Source organism: Alternaria viburni (genome assembly GCF_023758015.1).
Source record: "Alternaria viburni strain BMP 2772 chromosome Unknown scaffold_8, whole genome shotgun sequence".
Classification (NCBI taxonomy): Eukaryota; Fungi; Ascomycota; class Dothideomycetes; order Pleosporales; family Pleosporaceae; genus Alternaria; species Alternaria viburni.
This window is the reverse complement of record NW_026055777.1, coordinates 1074480-1088323: the sequence shown is the minus strand read 5'-3', so window position 1 is coordinate 1088323 and position 13844 is coordinate 1074480. Positions and strand designations below refer to the sequence as shown.

Genomic DNA, 13844 nt, shown 5'->3' with positions numbered 1-13844 from the left:
AGTATTCTCTGAGATGGTAGTTTCTCCGTGCAAGTACCCGCCGTACCACCGGATGTTGTTCGGCTCTTGAGCTCTGAGCAATCTAATAGATGAACAGGCCGGGATATCGCTGTGGGGAGCGAAGAAATGTGTCGGAAAGCTCTACGCTAAGAGCAGATCAAGCTGGGGATGGACTTCTCGATGGCTCATGATTGAGCATCCCAACAAGATCTGATGTCCGGCCAATGATGAAGACTGGAGTATCAGTAGCCCTTGTGAGATCAAATCCAGAGAACGACTGACGGAGTGAGATAATCCGCAGTTACAGCCTACTGAACGAGGCCTTTAAAGGTGACCCGTGAGAAGACCAGACCAATAAAGCTTGAGTCGTTGTTGAAATCGACTGTTGAGATTGGTACGATGATCATGCTTGGGAAACGAGTATGCGCCACATGAGTATGGGCAAGACGTCAGATCGAATGAGAGCGGGAGATGCGAGAAGAACCGACTTCGTTGCAGATGTGTCGTATACAGCCACAAAATCAGGTTGTGTAGAGAAGGAGAGGATGTAGGAAACGCGGCACCGGTACCTGGTGCCAAGCCCGCGTCATTGGCTGGTTCCGAGCTTCCTCACGGCTCAAAGTCGGCAGCGCCATCTCGACCAGGCAATTGTGCAGCCATTGAGTGTCGCATGGGCTGCCTATCACACCCATGATGATGAACCCCGCCGCGAATATGCGTGCTCTACGCGTACGGCCATCGGTACCGCGCTGCCGCCCCTCACATCGCCCGTTCCAGCACCCCAGAAGACAAGCCACGACGGCCACGGAAACCGCGACCAACGTTGGATCGGCTGGTACCCGTACCAAGAACCTCGTATACGGCACCCTCCTGACGCTCGGTGGTACTTTTGGCTACCTCTACGTCACCGATACGCGCGCAAGCATCCACGAATGGCTTGTTGTGCCTGCGCTACGACAAATATACCCTGATGGCGAAGAGGCGCATCATGCTGGAACACATATGCTCAAGGTGCTGCACAGCTTTGGCCTGAACCCTAGGGAACGCGGCGTGGCTGACTCCCAGGGTGATCTGGCTGTCGAAGTCTTTGGACACACACTGAACAACCCGATTGGAACATCTGCCGGCATTGACAAGGGCGCCGAAATACCGACACCGCTGTTTGAGCTCGGAGCAGGAGTGGTAGAGGTGGGAGCTGTCACGCTGCTGCCACAGGAGGGCAACCCCAAGCCCCGTGTCTTCAGGATACCCAGCCAGAACGCTCTCATCAACCGCTACGGCTTCAACTCGGAAGGCGCCGAGCTGGTCGCCTCACGGTTACGACAACGCGTCAGGGAATTCGCATACCACGCTGGCCTTGGACTGGGTGAAGATGCCGAACGCCAGGTCCTCGACGGTGAAGCTGGCGTTCCTCCAGGCTCGCTGCTCAAGGGGCGTCTAATGGCCGTGCAGGTTGCGAAGAACAAGACGACCTCCGAGAACGACATCGATGCTGTAGTACGCGACTATGCCACCGCCGTGGGCCATGTTGGCAAGTACGCCGACATTCTAGTAGTCAACGTCTCCTCGCCCAACACACCTGGCCTTCGCACTCTCCAAAACGTCGAGCCCTTGACGCGGTTGCTCTCCGGAGTAGTAGGCGCCGTCAAGAAGATCGACCGCAAGACAAAGCCTGTTGTTATGGTCAAAGTCAGCCCCGATGAGGACTCGGAAGAGCAGGTGTCAGGCATCTGTGAGGCAGTCTGGGACTCCGGTGTGGATGGTGTCATCGTTGGCAACACCACGAAGAAGCGACCAGACCCACTGCCGAAGGGCTACCTACTTCCCCAATCAGAAGCAAAGTTGCTTCTCGAACAGGGAGGCTACTCAGGTCCCCAAACTTTCGAGCGCACACTTTCGCTTGTCAGCAGGTACAGGAAAGCGCTTGACGAAGGCCCAAAGCACATTGCACCACCCTCAGAAGCACGCACCGACGAGCCAGCCGCTGGCCAGAGCACATACGGAAAGTCCTCTACCGGGTCTTCGAAAACCAAGCCAACGCTCGATCTCGATCAACCGTCCCCAACACAACTCTCTTCCAACGTCGACGATCTTTCCGAATCAGCACCTACAATGACCCTTCACTCTACACCCAGGACTGCGCCAGCACCAAACGCACCACGCAAGGTTATATTCGCGACGGGCGGCATCACAAATGGTCGGCAGGCGAGAGAGATCCTCGATGCGGGAGCGAGTGTGGCACAGGTATACACTGCTATGATCTATGGCGGTGCAGGCATAATCAGCAAGATCAAGCAGGAGATGAGGGACGATGCAAAGGAGCAGAAGACGATCACCAAGCGGTAGCCAGAAGAAGCGTGGGTAGGCATTGTATGTATACACTGTCTTCTCTAAATGCATTACTCAATTCATGAGATTATCCTTCACTCTACGAGCCAAGTGTGCAGGGGCTCATTCGTGACGCAAACATATCCTTCAGTTTAAGACGCTGCTGGCTGACTCTCATCAGCCAGCCAGTCTACTACCTCTACCGCCAGTTTCATGAAATCCAGCGGCTCAGGAGGAACTATAATCTTCCCGTTAAGCACTAGCCTCAGTAGAAGCTTGATGCTGCCGCACGACTTGAGTTCTGCCCGTAAGCCCTGTCGCTTTGCTTCGCTCGCAATCAAGATGGTTACCATGGCACCATCAGTAAGACAGAAGTGGCTCTGCTTCATCTTGTGTCTTGCACGTAGTGCAAAAGATGCCTTACTTTCACACTGCTTAAGAACTTGCGCGTCTATTGGAACACCCGCATCAACCAGGTGGCGGGTCATAAGGAAGTGGGTCGTTGCCCTGTCTGCAAAAGTTGTCATACCTTCGACGAGATGTTGTGATCCGATATGGGCGCCGCGGCTTTTGAGGAGATCGACCAAGCTTCGATGTCCGTAACGTGCTGCTTCCAGCGATGTTTGTTGAATGAGGTGATCCCGATTAAAAAGCACGAAATCGCCACCAAGTATGCGGCATACGAGTTCGGAATGTCCAGCTTCGCAAGCTTCTTTTAACGCGTACTGCAAATCGCCGTGGTGATCCCCTGGATTGCGTTTCGGGATATCGTCCTTCAAAATCGTCACGAGGGTTTCGGTTTTGCCGTTTTGTGCTCCATCGGTAATCAACTTTTTCCAAATCTCCGGTATTCGGGCTTCACGGCGAGTGACGAAAAATTCTAGTAACATTCGCACTGATTCTGTGTCTCCAGCTTTCATGGCATGGCACACCGCAGTCTCGAATGTGACGAGAATCCAGTCACGTTCCCGCGCTCCAAGAGTCGGGAAATCATGTCTTGCAAGCTCTACAAGCTTGCGAACCATTGGAGTGTGGCCACACACTGCAGCTGCTTTGATCGGGCCAGTGAGTATGCCAGAAGTGTACCCCAGAGGGTCTGCCCCTTGTGCTATGAAATGATCGACAGCTTCGATATTTCCCACAGCGGCCGCCGCGGTCAAAAGATCTACCGAGGTTATCGGCGTTGCAGAGTGCTTCAAATCTTTCCTTCGATCGTTATCCATTGTATCTGGGGGTAAGAAGTCCGGCTTGCTGGAATATTTGTCGGAACCATCTCGCAGTATTTCCATGCCTGGTCTTAGGACGCTATAGGTGAGACATATATCACTAAGATAGGCTTTGCGCACAGTAGTGTCAATGACATCGTTTGTGGGGTTCGCAAATTGCATCATCTCGTCAGTAAGTTTGTCTGTTGTCGATATTCCGTTAGCAATTTGCACTCGACTTTTCGCCAAAAACATTTTCTCACTTACTGAGGCACTTGGTCAAGTCCCGGTTCATACCACGATTGCGCATACAATGATTCATGTGCAAAGTATGCGAATTCTTTCGGAGGAAAGTTGGTGGTCCGTTATCATGACGGTCATCAACTTCCGGCTCGATGTTGCGGAGATATGTCTCGTAGACGATTGCCGGAGTTTGCGCCAACAGTACGTGGTCGATCGCATTTCGAAACGTCCCTAAAGACGCATTAGTCGCGAACAAACAATGCCGATGCAAAGTGAGGAATTAATATGAACCTGCTCGGATCTCTACCAAAGCAATCGAGTATGTACTTACGAGACACGATGCGAGCACGAAAGCTCTCGTGGAGCGGGACGGTATCGACGTACACTTTCAGGATTGGGTCGAAGAGCTCCGCAGGTAGGGTTTGGATTAACGTCATGGCGAAGGTAGCACGATTTACTTGGACTGTGTCTTGTTTGATAGCTACATGTGTCGTGCTACGACATAGGAAGCGGGGAAGGGGCTTGTTGGATTCTTATCGATGAAACTTGCAGGGTTCGGAACACCTCGCACGTCCCTAGGTAAACAAAGGGTCCCTTGGTGAGGTAAGCGAGACGCGACCATGGGCGAGATCTGTTTGTGTGCGCGCTCGTCTCGTAATAATCCAATTGCGATAACTTTAAGGGGTACTTTACGTAGTTAGGTATGTAATAACTCTAACTTGCCGACGAATGCTGCGCTGGTACGTCTCTATGTAGATCTGAGCTCGTCACGGTCACTCGATTTGCAATGCAACGGCTTAACTCTCATCAAATTTCAGATAGAACTTGACGCTCTTCCATCCCGATAGATCTCTTGATGTCAGTTATGATGGGAGATAATGCACGACGAGGTGAGCCGTCACCTCTTCACGATGACGTCAGACATCATCACATCGGCTACCTCTGTGCACGTCCCCTCAGAAGCTGGCGATAGATGGGCGGCCCAATTCGATCGCGATGCAAAATCAACACCTTCATTCCAGACTGATGTCAGCGCTCTTGATACCACCATGGATACACATGCGAGACCTGTGGCGCCAGAGAGTACAACGCGTCCAGACACAACGGATGCCGCATCGCCGCAGCGTTACGTGCCTTCCATCTACCGCTCCGGAACTGTTCAGCAAACTGGTCGATTACATCATAGTCAAGTGAAAGAAATCCTGGAATCTCTCGATACCTACTATCAGCGTATTCAACATCACCCATATGATCCTCAAGCCTGGTTCGAGCGTGGCCGTCGCATGTGGATGCTCAACTTCCCTGAGCTCGCAGTCGGCGACGTTTATAAAGCGAAACTACTGCAAGCAGGCGATCCAGATGCCAATAAATATCTAAGAGAATCGGTGTATGAGCTGCTCGCAGTTGCTTTACAAGCTTGTCATTGTCAATGGGACGCAGTCGAGATACTGGAAGAGTCGAAAATGCACTCTCGGCCCTTGTGGGGTGAGAAGGCTACAGAGAGAGCTGAAGACCTGCGCGGGCTTTTGAAGCGAAAAGAGGAGGCTGCAAGGGCTCTTGGCGGTACACCTCATGAGGTGCAAGATAGAGTGAGAGATGGCGGAGTACTTACAGTAGAGTATTCGTGGGCCATTGAGCGCCATCTGACGCGTTCATCAGAGCTCATTGAGTTGGTAAACGAGGAGCTCGGTGAGGCTGGCAACGACGCACCATGTTTTCTTGGTAGAAGTACCTTGACAAAAGACCCAGGCGAAGACATGCTGGGTATGTTTGCGGCTCGCGACATAAGGGTTGGCGAATGTATACTTACAGACCGAACCGCAACCGGTTTATGCAGCACCCCGCCACCAGACTCCTGTTCCAATTGCTATGCGCGTTTACCGGATGCTGCCAAAGGGGCGACGTGTTGTTCCGAGAGCTACTGCTCCGACGAATGTCTCCGCCTCGCGATGAAAACCTACCATAAAGTTATATGCGGTAAAGACTTTGAATGGCTCCAGGCACCTGCTAGAGGCTTGACGCACAACGCCTCACCTCTCCGACCTCTCCTCATGTTACGATTGCTGGCAACATGCGTTCAAGCTGGTGTTGAAGAGTCACCGCTAGATCACCCGCTGATTGCGCGTCTCAAGCCTCTCGCTAACAAAGATCATCTTGATGTCTTCACCCTCAATGAATCCATCATCATCCCAATCAAGATCTTAGAGCAACTCGGTGTGGATGTCTTCGCAAACCGCAACTTCGATACTGACGTTCTTCATTCTATCTGGACGCGTCTAGCCAATAACAAAGCTGGTTCTATAGACCCCCGGCTTGGCTTCGTTGATGAAATCACACCTCATCTACCGCTGTTCAATCACAGTTGCGCACCGAACGTGGAGTGGAGAAGGGAGAATGGAAGTACGACAGTACGCTTTTTCGCGATCAAGCCACTGACGGCAGGAGACGAATTGTTTTGCAGCTATGTGAACGTTCATGGCATACCGGTGGAGCAGAGGCAGGACTTGCTGTCGCCATGGTTCGAAGGGCCGTGTCTGTGTTCCAGATGCACAGAAGAGATGGCCTAGGTATGATTTCAGGATTACTACGTCACACGTAGATGTAGGCAGACAGTGCATATTGATGATTGTGAGACGGGCAACTAGTCTAATTATCCAACTGATGTCTATCAACGAGATCGCTGTAATCTCCCGTCATGGAGTCTTGAATCCATGAGCCGTGGCCGTGACTTTTGCGTAGTGCTTTGTTCGTCCAACATATCTTTGAAGGCTCCGAGATCACTTCTTCACGTTCTTGTCAGGCCACATGAAGTTGCTGGCATCGCCACGCTTCAACGCTTCCACACCTGGCGGAACGCTGGGCTGCCGTGTAGGATGCACTTTATCATCCATATCACTTCCCTTCTTTGCTGTGGCTTGTCCCAGCCCCCTTAATACACTTTTACTGAATCTTGTGCCCTCGCTCTTCCGCTTGTAGACGTCGGGCTTGGAGTTCACGTCCTGAGGTTTGTGTAGCTCCAATTTGGGCGGCTTAGGCTTCTCTGCACCCTTTTCTGCAACCTTGTCAAGTGTCTCTATCAGCTTCTGCCCGTTGCCCGTCTTGTCTTGATATTCCCGGGCGAGTGAAAAGTCGTCTTCTTTGAACAGCAACACCGCGTTGTTGGGTTCGAGGGCGAAGATGCCCCTCGTCGTGAGCGCTGCGAGGGCCCTATCTCCCATGTAGGCGTCTTGGAAGATATCGGCAGTGATGGCTAGCCTAATGATGTTTGACCAGGACTGTTCGATGGCCAGCGAGTCGACGGATGTGAACTGCGATTTGAGATATAGTTTCACCATGAAGAGATCGGGGAGGGAGAGATGCAAGTATCGTTGTGATGGTTCGAGAGTGCAGACATGATTAAGGAGTTTAGAAGACCTGGGCATGTCGGCGATGAAGATGTGGTGACGAGTCTCTCGATGGGGACCAAGTAGGATCGTGATACGGTCGTCGTAGACGACTCCGGCTTCGTGCGCTGTTACAAAATCCCAGTCCTCGTCGGCTCCATCGGGCGTGCCATTGTCATCTGCGCGTGGCAAGGTGCCTGTGTCGACAGGCGTCGCATTCTTCAGGCTACCGAACAAGTTGGTGATGAAAGACATTGCGCTATGTCGTCGCCAAAGGTTGCGCCGGCTGGCGAGGGTCGGTTATGGACAGATACAGCGAACGGTTGGGAGGGTTAGTAGAGTTGAAATATAGAAGGGCTGTAGGCGCTGGGCGCAGTTGACGACAAGGCGCACTGCCTGGTCCAGGTGGCGCGTTTCGACGCGCGGGAGAGTGCACGATACAATGGGTGGGGTGTCACTTTCACGGGTCCAGTGGAACCCAAGGAATCGCAACGTATTGTGAACCACACTTTTGGAAGCCTATCACAGGGTGTCCCCTCGTCAGCACCTGCAAAACCACCCTATCTCGGTATGTATACGCGCAACGACCCTCTTGGAACGATATTTCACCGTTTGAAGCCTTGGGATTTACGTCGCGTCACAGTTTCAAACACAACGAAAGATAACATTTGGAGACAACGTTTCCTTAGCCTGCCAACGATTTTTGGATTTATATGTACAAGTCCAGCGCGGTATGCAAGTCTATTTCGTCTCGTGTTCGGGCGTGATTGCAAAGGTAGGGCGAACGAATCTGCCAACGTGAATTAGCCAAAGTTGTCTACAAAGCCAAGTCTTCAAACCATACCTGTCGCTGTTGTAGACCCTGGTCTCTGTGCCGAGTAGCTCCTTCTCTCTCGCCTTATCTGCGAGGTGCCTTCGTACTTGATCGCGGTCTTCTTCGGCTTGCAGCGCGGGGATGAGGTGTATCCGCGCCCACATCTTCTCGCGCGCGAGTTCGCTGCGACTTGTCAGCACTTTCGCTCATATATCTCAAGACTCGCGAGTCTCCTCTCGAGGGCAGGCGCGTACTTGTGCTCTCGGATACCCTGTCCAACTCTCCAGAATCCGTAGGTCATGAGTGCCGCGGTTCCGAAGAGGTATGCGGCGGGGCGGAAGCCTCGTACCGGCAGGTTGCGCTTGTATTGTACGGGGCTGTAGCCGCCCGATGGCGGCATATCCTGCGGCATGTTGGGCGATTATTCGTGGCTCAATGGGTATTCGAAGTTGTCGTCGATGCGGAGACGTGCAGTGAGGTTCGAGCTCGGGAACCCGCGATGACAGGGATCTGGCTTGGCGCGCTAGCAAGTGAGTGAGCATAATTTTGTCGACGCTGAGTGGGTGGAAGGCAGCACTCTTGATTTTCACAAACCGAGGAAACTTTATTCGAAGATGGATTCCGAAGAGCGTCCTGCGAAGTTGCGCAAGCTAGAGCATGCGGATAGCATTGAGGATGTGGCAGAAGCACCTACGATTCCGACACCAAACGAACGACTACCTGTCGCAGCGGAAAACAGCAATCAAGCCGACGCCGTAGAATCTGTCGGAACACCGGCTGGGGGTGAGAATGCGGAGCCAAAGTTATCAAAAAACCAGCTCAAAAAGCAAAGGAGGCTCGAACGCTGGGAAGCCGGTCGCGAAGATCGCAAACTCAAGCGGAAAGAGAAAGTCAAAGAGAAGAAAGAGCGAAGGCGAGAAGAGTGGGCGCAGATGCCTACCGACGAGAATGGCAAGAGACCAAGGCCGCCAGCTTCGCGACCTCCTCGGCAGGCAACTGGAAAACAAGTACCAATCACAGTAATCTTCGACTGCGATTTCGAAGAGCTGATGTTTGACAACGAGCTCAAGAGCTTGGGACTTCAGATTACGAGGTGTTACAGCGATAACCGAAAGGCGAACTTCAGGACCCATCTAGCTTTGAGCAGCTTCGGTGGAAAGATGAAGGAGCGTTTCGATGGCATTCTAGCAAAGCAGTACACAAGTTGGAAGGGGTTCCAGTTCTTCGAAGAAGATTTCGTTGAGGTTTCCGAAAAAGCGAAGGCGTGGATGTCAGGGCCAAACGGGGGAGAAGTTCTCGGCGCTTTGAAGACATCAGCAGAAGCCACTGGATTGGGCGATCAAGAACAACCTGATGCTGCAGTAGAGGAAGGCGAAGTCGTCTATCTTTCATCTGAGTCTGACAACGTTCTAACTCACTTGAAGCCCAACAGTACATACATTATCGGTGGACTGGTTGACAAGAACCGACACAAAGGCATATGTCACAAGCGCGCCGTGAACCGTGGGATCAAGACTGCAAAGCTACCTATTGGCGAATACCTCGAGATGAAAAGTCGGCAAGTCTTGGTCACGAACCATGTGCTGGAGATTATGCTCAAGTGGATGGAGTTTGGGGATTGGGGCAAGGCGTTCATGGCGGTCATGCCCGAAAGAAAGGGTGCTAAGCTTAAGAGCGATGGAGACGACGGGGAAGAAGACGCAGATGCTGCGGGAGATGAGCATTTGGATCGAGACCTCGCAGAAGCGACAAAGGAGGCAGACGCCGAGACTACATAGACCGTCTGGAGCTTCATTTTGAGAGTGTAGAGATGCCGACACTAGTAGCATTCAATCAAGAATGGAACTCTCGCTACTTTCTCGAGCCGATGCATGCCATGAGAAATGCGACTCTGGGTCGCGGGGATGACACATGTTAACTATCACGGCGCAGAGATACCACCGCCAGGACCGAGCATTACTATCTGAACCACAAACATCCTCGAGTTTTCGACTGACAATGGGGATCCTGGCTTGAATGCACGATGAATACGCGAGGTCAGCCCTACCGGGTAGCGGAGATCAAGCTTTCGCGCGACACGCTAGCAAGCTAAAGCGGTCAGGGCTCCGCAAGCTACACGTCGCGGTGCCAGAGGGTGAGGCAATCACAGAGCATACATCGCCGACATGTCCTGTGTTAGTATGCGCTCATCAGAGCCTTCGGATATGCATTCACCGCAACCACAGGCCTGCTCATGTAACAGCCACGTCCCATCCTGGTGGTGTTGTGAGGCTCCAAGCAGCTGTCAGCCCACTAATTTTGCGCAACGTCACAGCTACTCTGCCCTGCGACAGCCCCAGCACACCACCTCCAACACGCGACCCACATTAATTCAGGAACATTACTCCCATCGCAATTAGTTGCCGCTCATGTCGTACCCACCAGATACCCCGTCCTCTTCCCCGTTCCGCTCGCCCTCGTCGCAAACCTCACCGCCATCGCAGCGCTCTACACCCAACCGCTCGTCCTCATATTTCACCTATCCCGTCTCTTATGCAGTCTCGGGCATCCTGCGACGCTTGAACACGGACGCCATTCCCAAATCAGACGCGCAATCGAGATCGGAGAACAACAGCAACCGTAACAGCGCAAGCAACATACAAGCCCAGTTGCAGTCCACCGCATCTTCACTTTCACACACATTTGCGAACCTCGTCTCCTCCACCACCTCAGATATGAACTCGGTCTACCAGCCGCCACATCGGATAGCGAGCCCTTTCCAACCGCCTCCCTTGACACCGCTAAGTCTGAGAGGATGGGGAGGCAACATGCGAGAGAAGGGCAAGCTTCTGAGCACGGCGCTTGCTGAAGAGATCCGGCTCCTGCTTCCACCAAGGTTACAACTAGTGGATGAGTGGAGTCTGGCATATAGTCTGGAACAGAACGGTGTCAGCTTAGGCACACTATACAAGCAATCTGAAGACTATCTGGGCAAGAGAGGTGGCTTTGTACTGGTGGTCAAAGACGGCAGCGGAGGTGTAAGTTTGCGAACGTCAGGACAACCCCAGGGCGAATGCTTACGTAGCGCTATAGATCTTCGGCGCATATCTCTCCGACGCACCGCGGCCCTCCACATCATTTTACGGCAACGGCGAATGCTTCCTCTGGCGCGCGCACATACTCTCAGGTTTCTCAGACCTGCAGATGAACCTCCCACCACCCCCATCCGAAGATACGACGGACGCTGTGCGAATGACAACCATATCTTCACCGAAGAGGAAGGGCGATTCGCTAGCACCCCCACAGAACGGTCGGGCCAGTAAGAGTGGTGCGAGCACGCCAGAACGAATAAGATTCAAGGCATTCCCCTACAGCGGGGTGAATGACTATATGATCTTTTGCGAGCATAGCTACCTGAGTGTTGGCGGCGGGTAAGTAGCAGCGTGTTGTTATCATTAAGGACTCAGTGGACTGACGGTGTCGCAGTGACGGTCACTATGGCCTATGGCTAGACGACAACCTCGAAAAGGGCGTCTCCGATACGTGCCCGACGTTTGGCAACGAGCCCCTTAGTGACGATGGCAAGAAATTCGAGGTCATGGGCGTTGAGCTGTGGTACATTGGCGTATAGGACCAGATCGTCTACGGCCTTTCGCTGAGCAGAAAACTCGTAATATTCGGCACTGGCGGCATTTCGACGGCGTTGGAAGACGGCGTGGAATTTGGCTATGACAAAGCTACATAGCTTATGATGTATACCGTGTCTGGAGTCACCAGCAGAGGACGGTGATGAGCAGAATACCCATTTGAAGAGTTTGTTTTACGCTTTTCATCCTTTCGATCGGCGCCACGGAGTATCATGTCTCACATCAATTGATGTCTTTGTCATCCGGCTGGGCTTTCTCGACCACGTCGGCTGATCCATTCACACACAAGAGATATACGATTCTTCGCGGGCACGCCAGCCTAGGACAAATATACACAATCAGAGCCTGCGTAAAAGTTAGGTCACCTGCTTTGCAAGTTCTTGTATTAATGTAGTCTGCAGACCTGTTCAGTTTTTTTCTTGTATAAGGTGCAGGTACGACTATAACGTTCGCTCTATTCGGAAAACTTATTGGCTGCCTTCAAAACGACTGTCATGCTCGCCTTGCTCGGATACTGGAATGCTTCTTGGCGGTTCTCTCACCTTGAGGTACCGTCACCGCTCTATGACGAGGTGCGCACGGCCCGGCTCTCACCCTCTTGTGTCTGCAGTACTTCTATCTAGGTCGTGTCTTCCGTGCCCTCCAGCTTACAGCATTCTCATTCTACAAGATCACCATTTGTGCAGATGACCATCACTAAATCTCGAGGAGTGACCAAGAAGTTGGGGCCCATTATGTACGTCACTCCGTCCCTCTTATACCACATGTAACTTGCTGATATTGCGCAGTGTGGGCAACAGAATCATAAGCTTCAAGGCCCCCAATATTGATCGTCGCTTCACTGTACATGAAGGTAACAACACATAAAGCCATTTCAGGAGTCCAACATACTAACACCATTCGTTTACCGTAGACCTCATCTGCAACACCTCTCGATTCTTCAAAGACCGCCTCCAGAGAAACCGAAAGCCCATCTTCAGCATTGATGAATGTTGCGTCTGCGCTGAGACTCTCAACGCTATGATAGGAGACATCTCCTTCTGCTCCAAGTGCGGGCAAAATGTCCACGAAGTCTGCATGGAAGCCTGGAAGCGCTCATCGACTACCAGTCTCAAGAAGGAGTCAATCCCGACCTGTCCGATGTGTCGTGCGAGCTGGAAGAACGAGTCACTACCCAAGGAGCTAGACCTAGAGTCTGAGCTAGACGCTGAGGCTACGCAAATCTACCTGGACTGGCTGTATACCTCCACTTTACACATATCCGCAAAGGTCTCTCGCATTAACGATGCCTTCAATCTTGTCATCCTCAAACTCTGGACTGTTGCCAACGCCGTCGAAGATCCAGTGTTCAAGTCGCAAGTCATTGCCACTTACTTCGCAGAAGCTCGCGCGCGTTTCTGGAAAGAGAGCGTGAAGTGGGCTTTCGTGGAGCGTAAGTGCGATGACGAAGTTCGAGCTTTCGTCATCGACATATCGCTTGCCTATATCGAGCCCGGTTGGTTCAAGAGCGAGGGCAAGAACTGGCCAGAGGCCTTCGTGAGTGAGCTAGCAGATGCAGCCATGGTCCGGTGGGGAGACAGGAAAGATGGCAGAGCGACAAGGAAGATGTGGATGGAGAAGCTGAGCGTAGAAGTGGATCTGACGAGCGATGACGAAGATACTGCGCCTGTAGGCGGCAGCACGAGTTTAGCGTCGGCAGCACCGCGAAGTCTGCAAGGCAAGCATCCAGCTGTTGGTCTAAATAGTCCTAAAGCTGGAGCTACAGAAGTCCCAGCAACCAGGAAGCGTCCAGGTCAAAAGGTCGAAGTGAAGAAGCATGCACATAGCGCGAAGCGTCGGCTGAAGCAAGATGTCCGCTCCATGCCTCTTTCCGATGACTCGGACGACGGCGGACTGGTTGTATACAAGTCGAAAGGATGAGCGTTCGTGACGGCACTAGGAGTTTCCTGTCTTCTTGTCTTTCATTCTGATGTCTTGCACCTGACATTCGGGCCTTACACTACCAAACACGGTATACGACTTTGTTGCTTGTTTACGCCCAATCGAACTGTATTAGCTCGAAATGAAGACAATCGAACGACTGTGTACATCACATCTTTACCCCGACCCATCATTCGTGTCTTACCTTGACCTCCACTACGTGAATCAGAACAGATTTCACTTTGAGAACACTCGGGGCCTCCGCTCATTAAGATTTCAGGGCCCCAGGCACTCCTACCGGTTGTGCGTTGCGCACGGATCTGCA

The 13844-nt window shown here is 52.4% G+C and overlaps 6 protein-coding genes across 6 annotated transcripts; 3 read left to right on the top strand and 3 right to left on the bottom strand.

Annotated features, from left to right (window-relative positions):
- Window positions 1-2480: 2480 nt before the first annotated feature.
- On the bottom strand, window positions 2481-3551 carry J4E79_004824 (uncharacterized protein; the record flags this gene model as incomplete). Its single annotated transcript, XM_049353706.1, has 1 exon — window positions 2481-3551. One exon carries the CDS (start codon window positions 3549-3551, stop codon window positions 2481-2483), a length of 1071 nt encoding a protein of 356 aa, XP_049212154.1.
- Window positions 3552-6553: 3002 nt separating this feature from the next.
- On the bottom strand, window positions 6554-7414 carry J4E79_004823 (uncharacterized protein; the record flags this gene model as incomplete). Its single annotated transcript, XM_049353705.1, has 1 exon — window positions 6554-7414. One exon carries the CDS (start codon window positions 7412-7414, stop codon window positions 6554-6556), a length of 861 nt encoding a protein of 286 aa, XP_049212153.1.
- A 486-nt stretch (window positions 7415-7900) lies between these two features.
- Window positions 7901-8385, bottom strand: J4E79_004822 (uncharacterized protein; the record flags this gene model as incomplete). The annotated part of the gene is made up of 3 exons (XM_049353704.1): window positions 7901-7949; window positions 8004-8156; window positions 8228-8385. 3 exons carry the CDS (start codon window positions 8383-8385, stop codon window positions 7901-7903), a joined length of 360 nt encoding a protein of 119 aa, XP_049212152.1.
- A 202-nt stretch (window positions 8386-8587) lies between these two features.
- Window positions 8588-9751, top strand: J4E79_004821 (uncharacterized protein; the record flags this gene model as incomplete). The annotated part of the gene is made up of 1 exon (XM_049353703.1): window positions 8588-9751. One exon carries the CDS (start codon window positions 8588-8590, stop codon window positions 9749-9751), a length of 1164 nt encoding a protein of 387 aa, XP_049212151.1.
- Window positions 9752-10381: 630 nt separating this feature from the next.
- Window positions 10382-11583, top strand: J4E79_004820 (uncharacterized protein; the record flags this gene model as incomplete). The annotated part of the gene is made up of 3 exons (XM_049353702.1): window positions 10382-10990; window positions 11046-11383; window positions 11439-11583. The coding sequence occupies 3 exons, from the start codon at window positions 10382-10384 to the stop codon at window positions 11581-11583; spliced, it is 1092 nt and encodes a 363-aa protein (XP_049212150.1).
- A 702-nt stretch (window positions 11584-12285) lies between these two features.
- J4E79_004819 (uncharacterized protein) lies at window positions 12286-13519 on the top strand (the record flags this gene model as incomplete). The annotated part of the gene is made up of 3 exons (XM_049353701.1): window positions 12286-12335; window positions 12388-12452; window positions 12513-13519. The coding sequence occupies 3 exons, from the start codon at window positions 12286-12288 to the stop codon at window positions 13517-13519; spliced, it is 1122 nt and encodes a 373-aa protein (XP_049212149.1).
- Window positions 13520-13844: the final 325 nt, after the last annotated feature.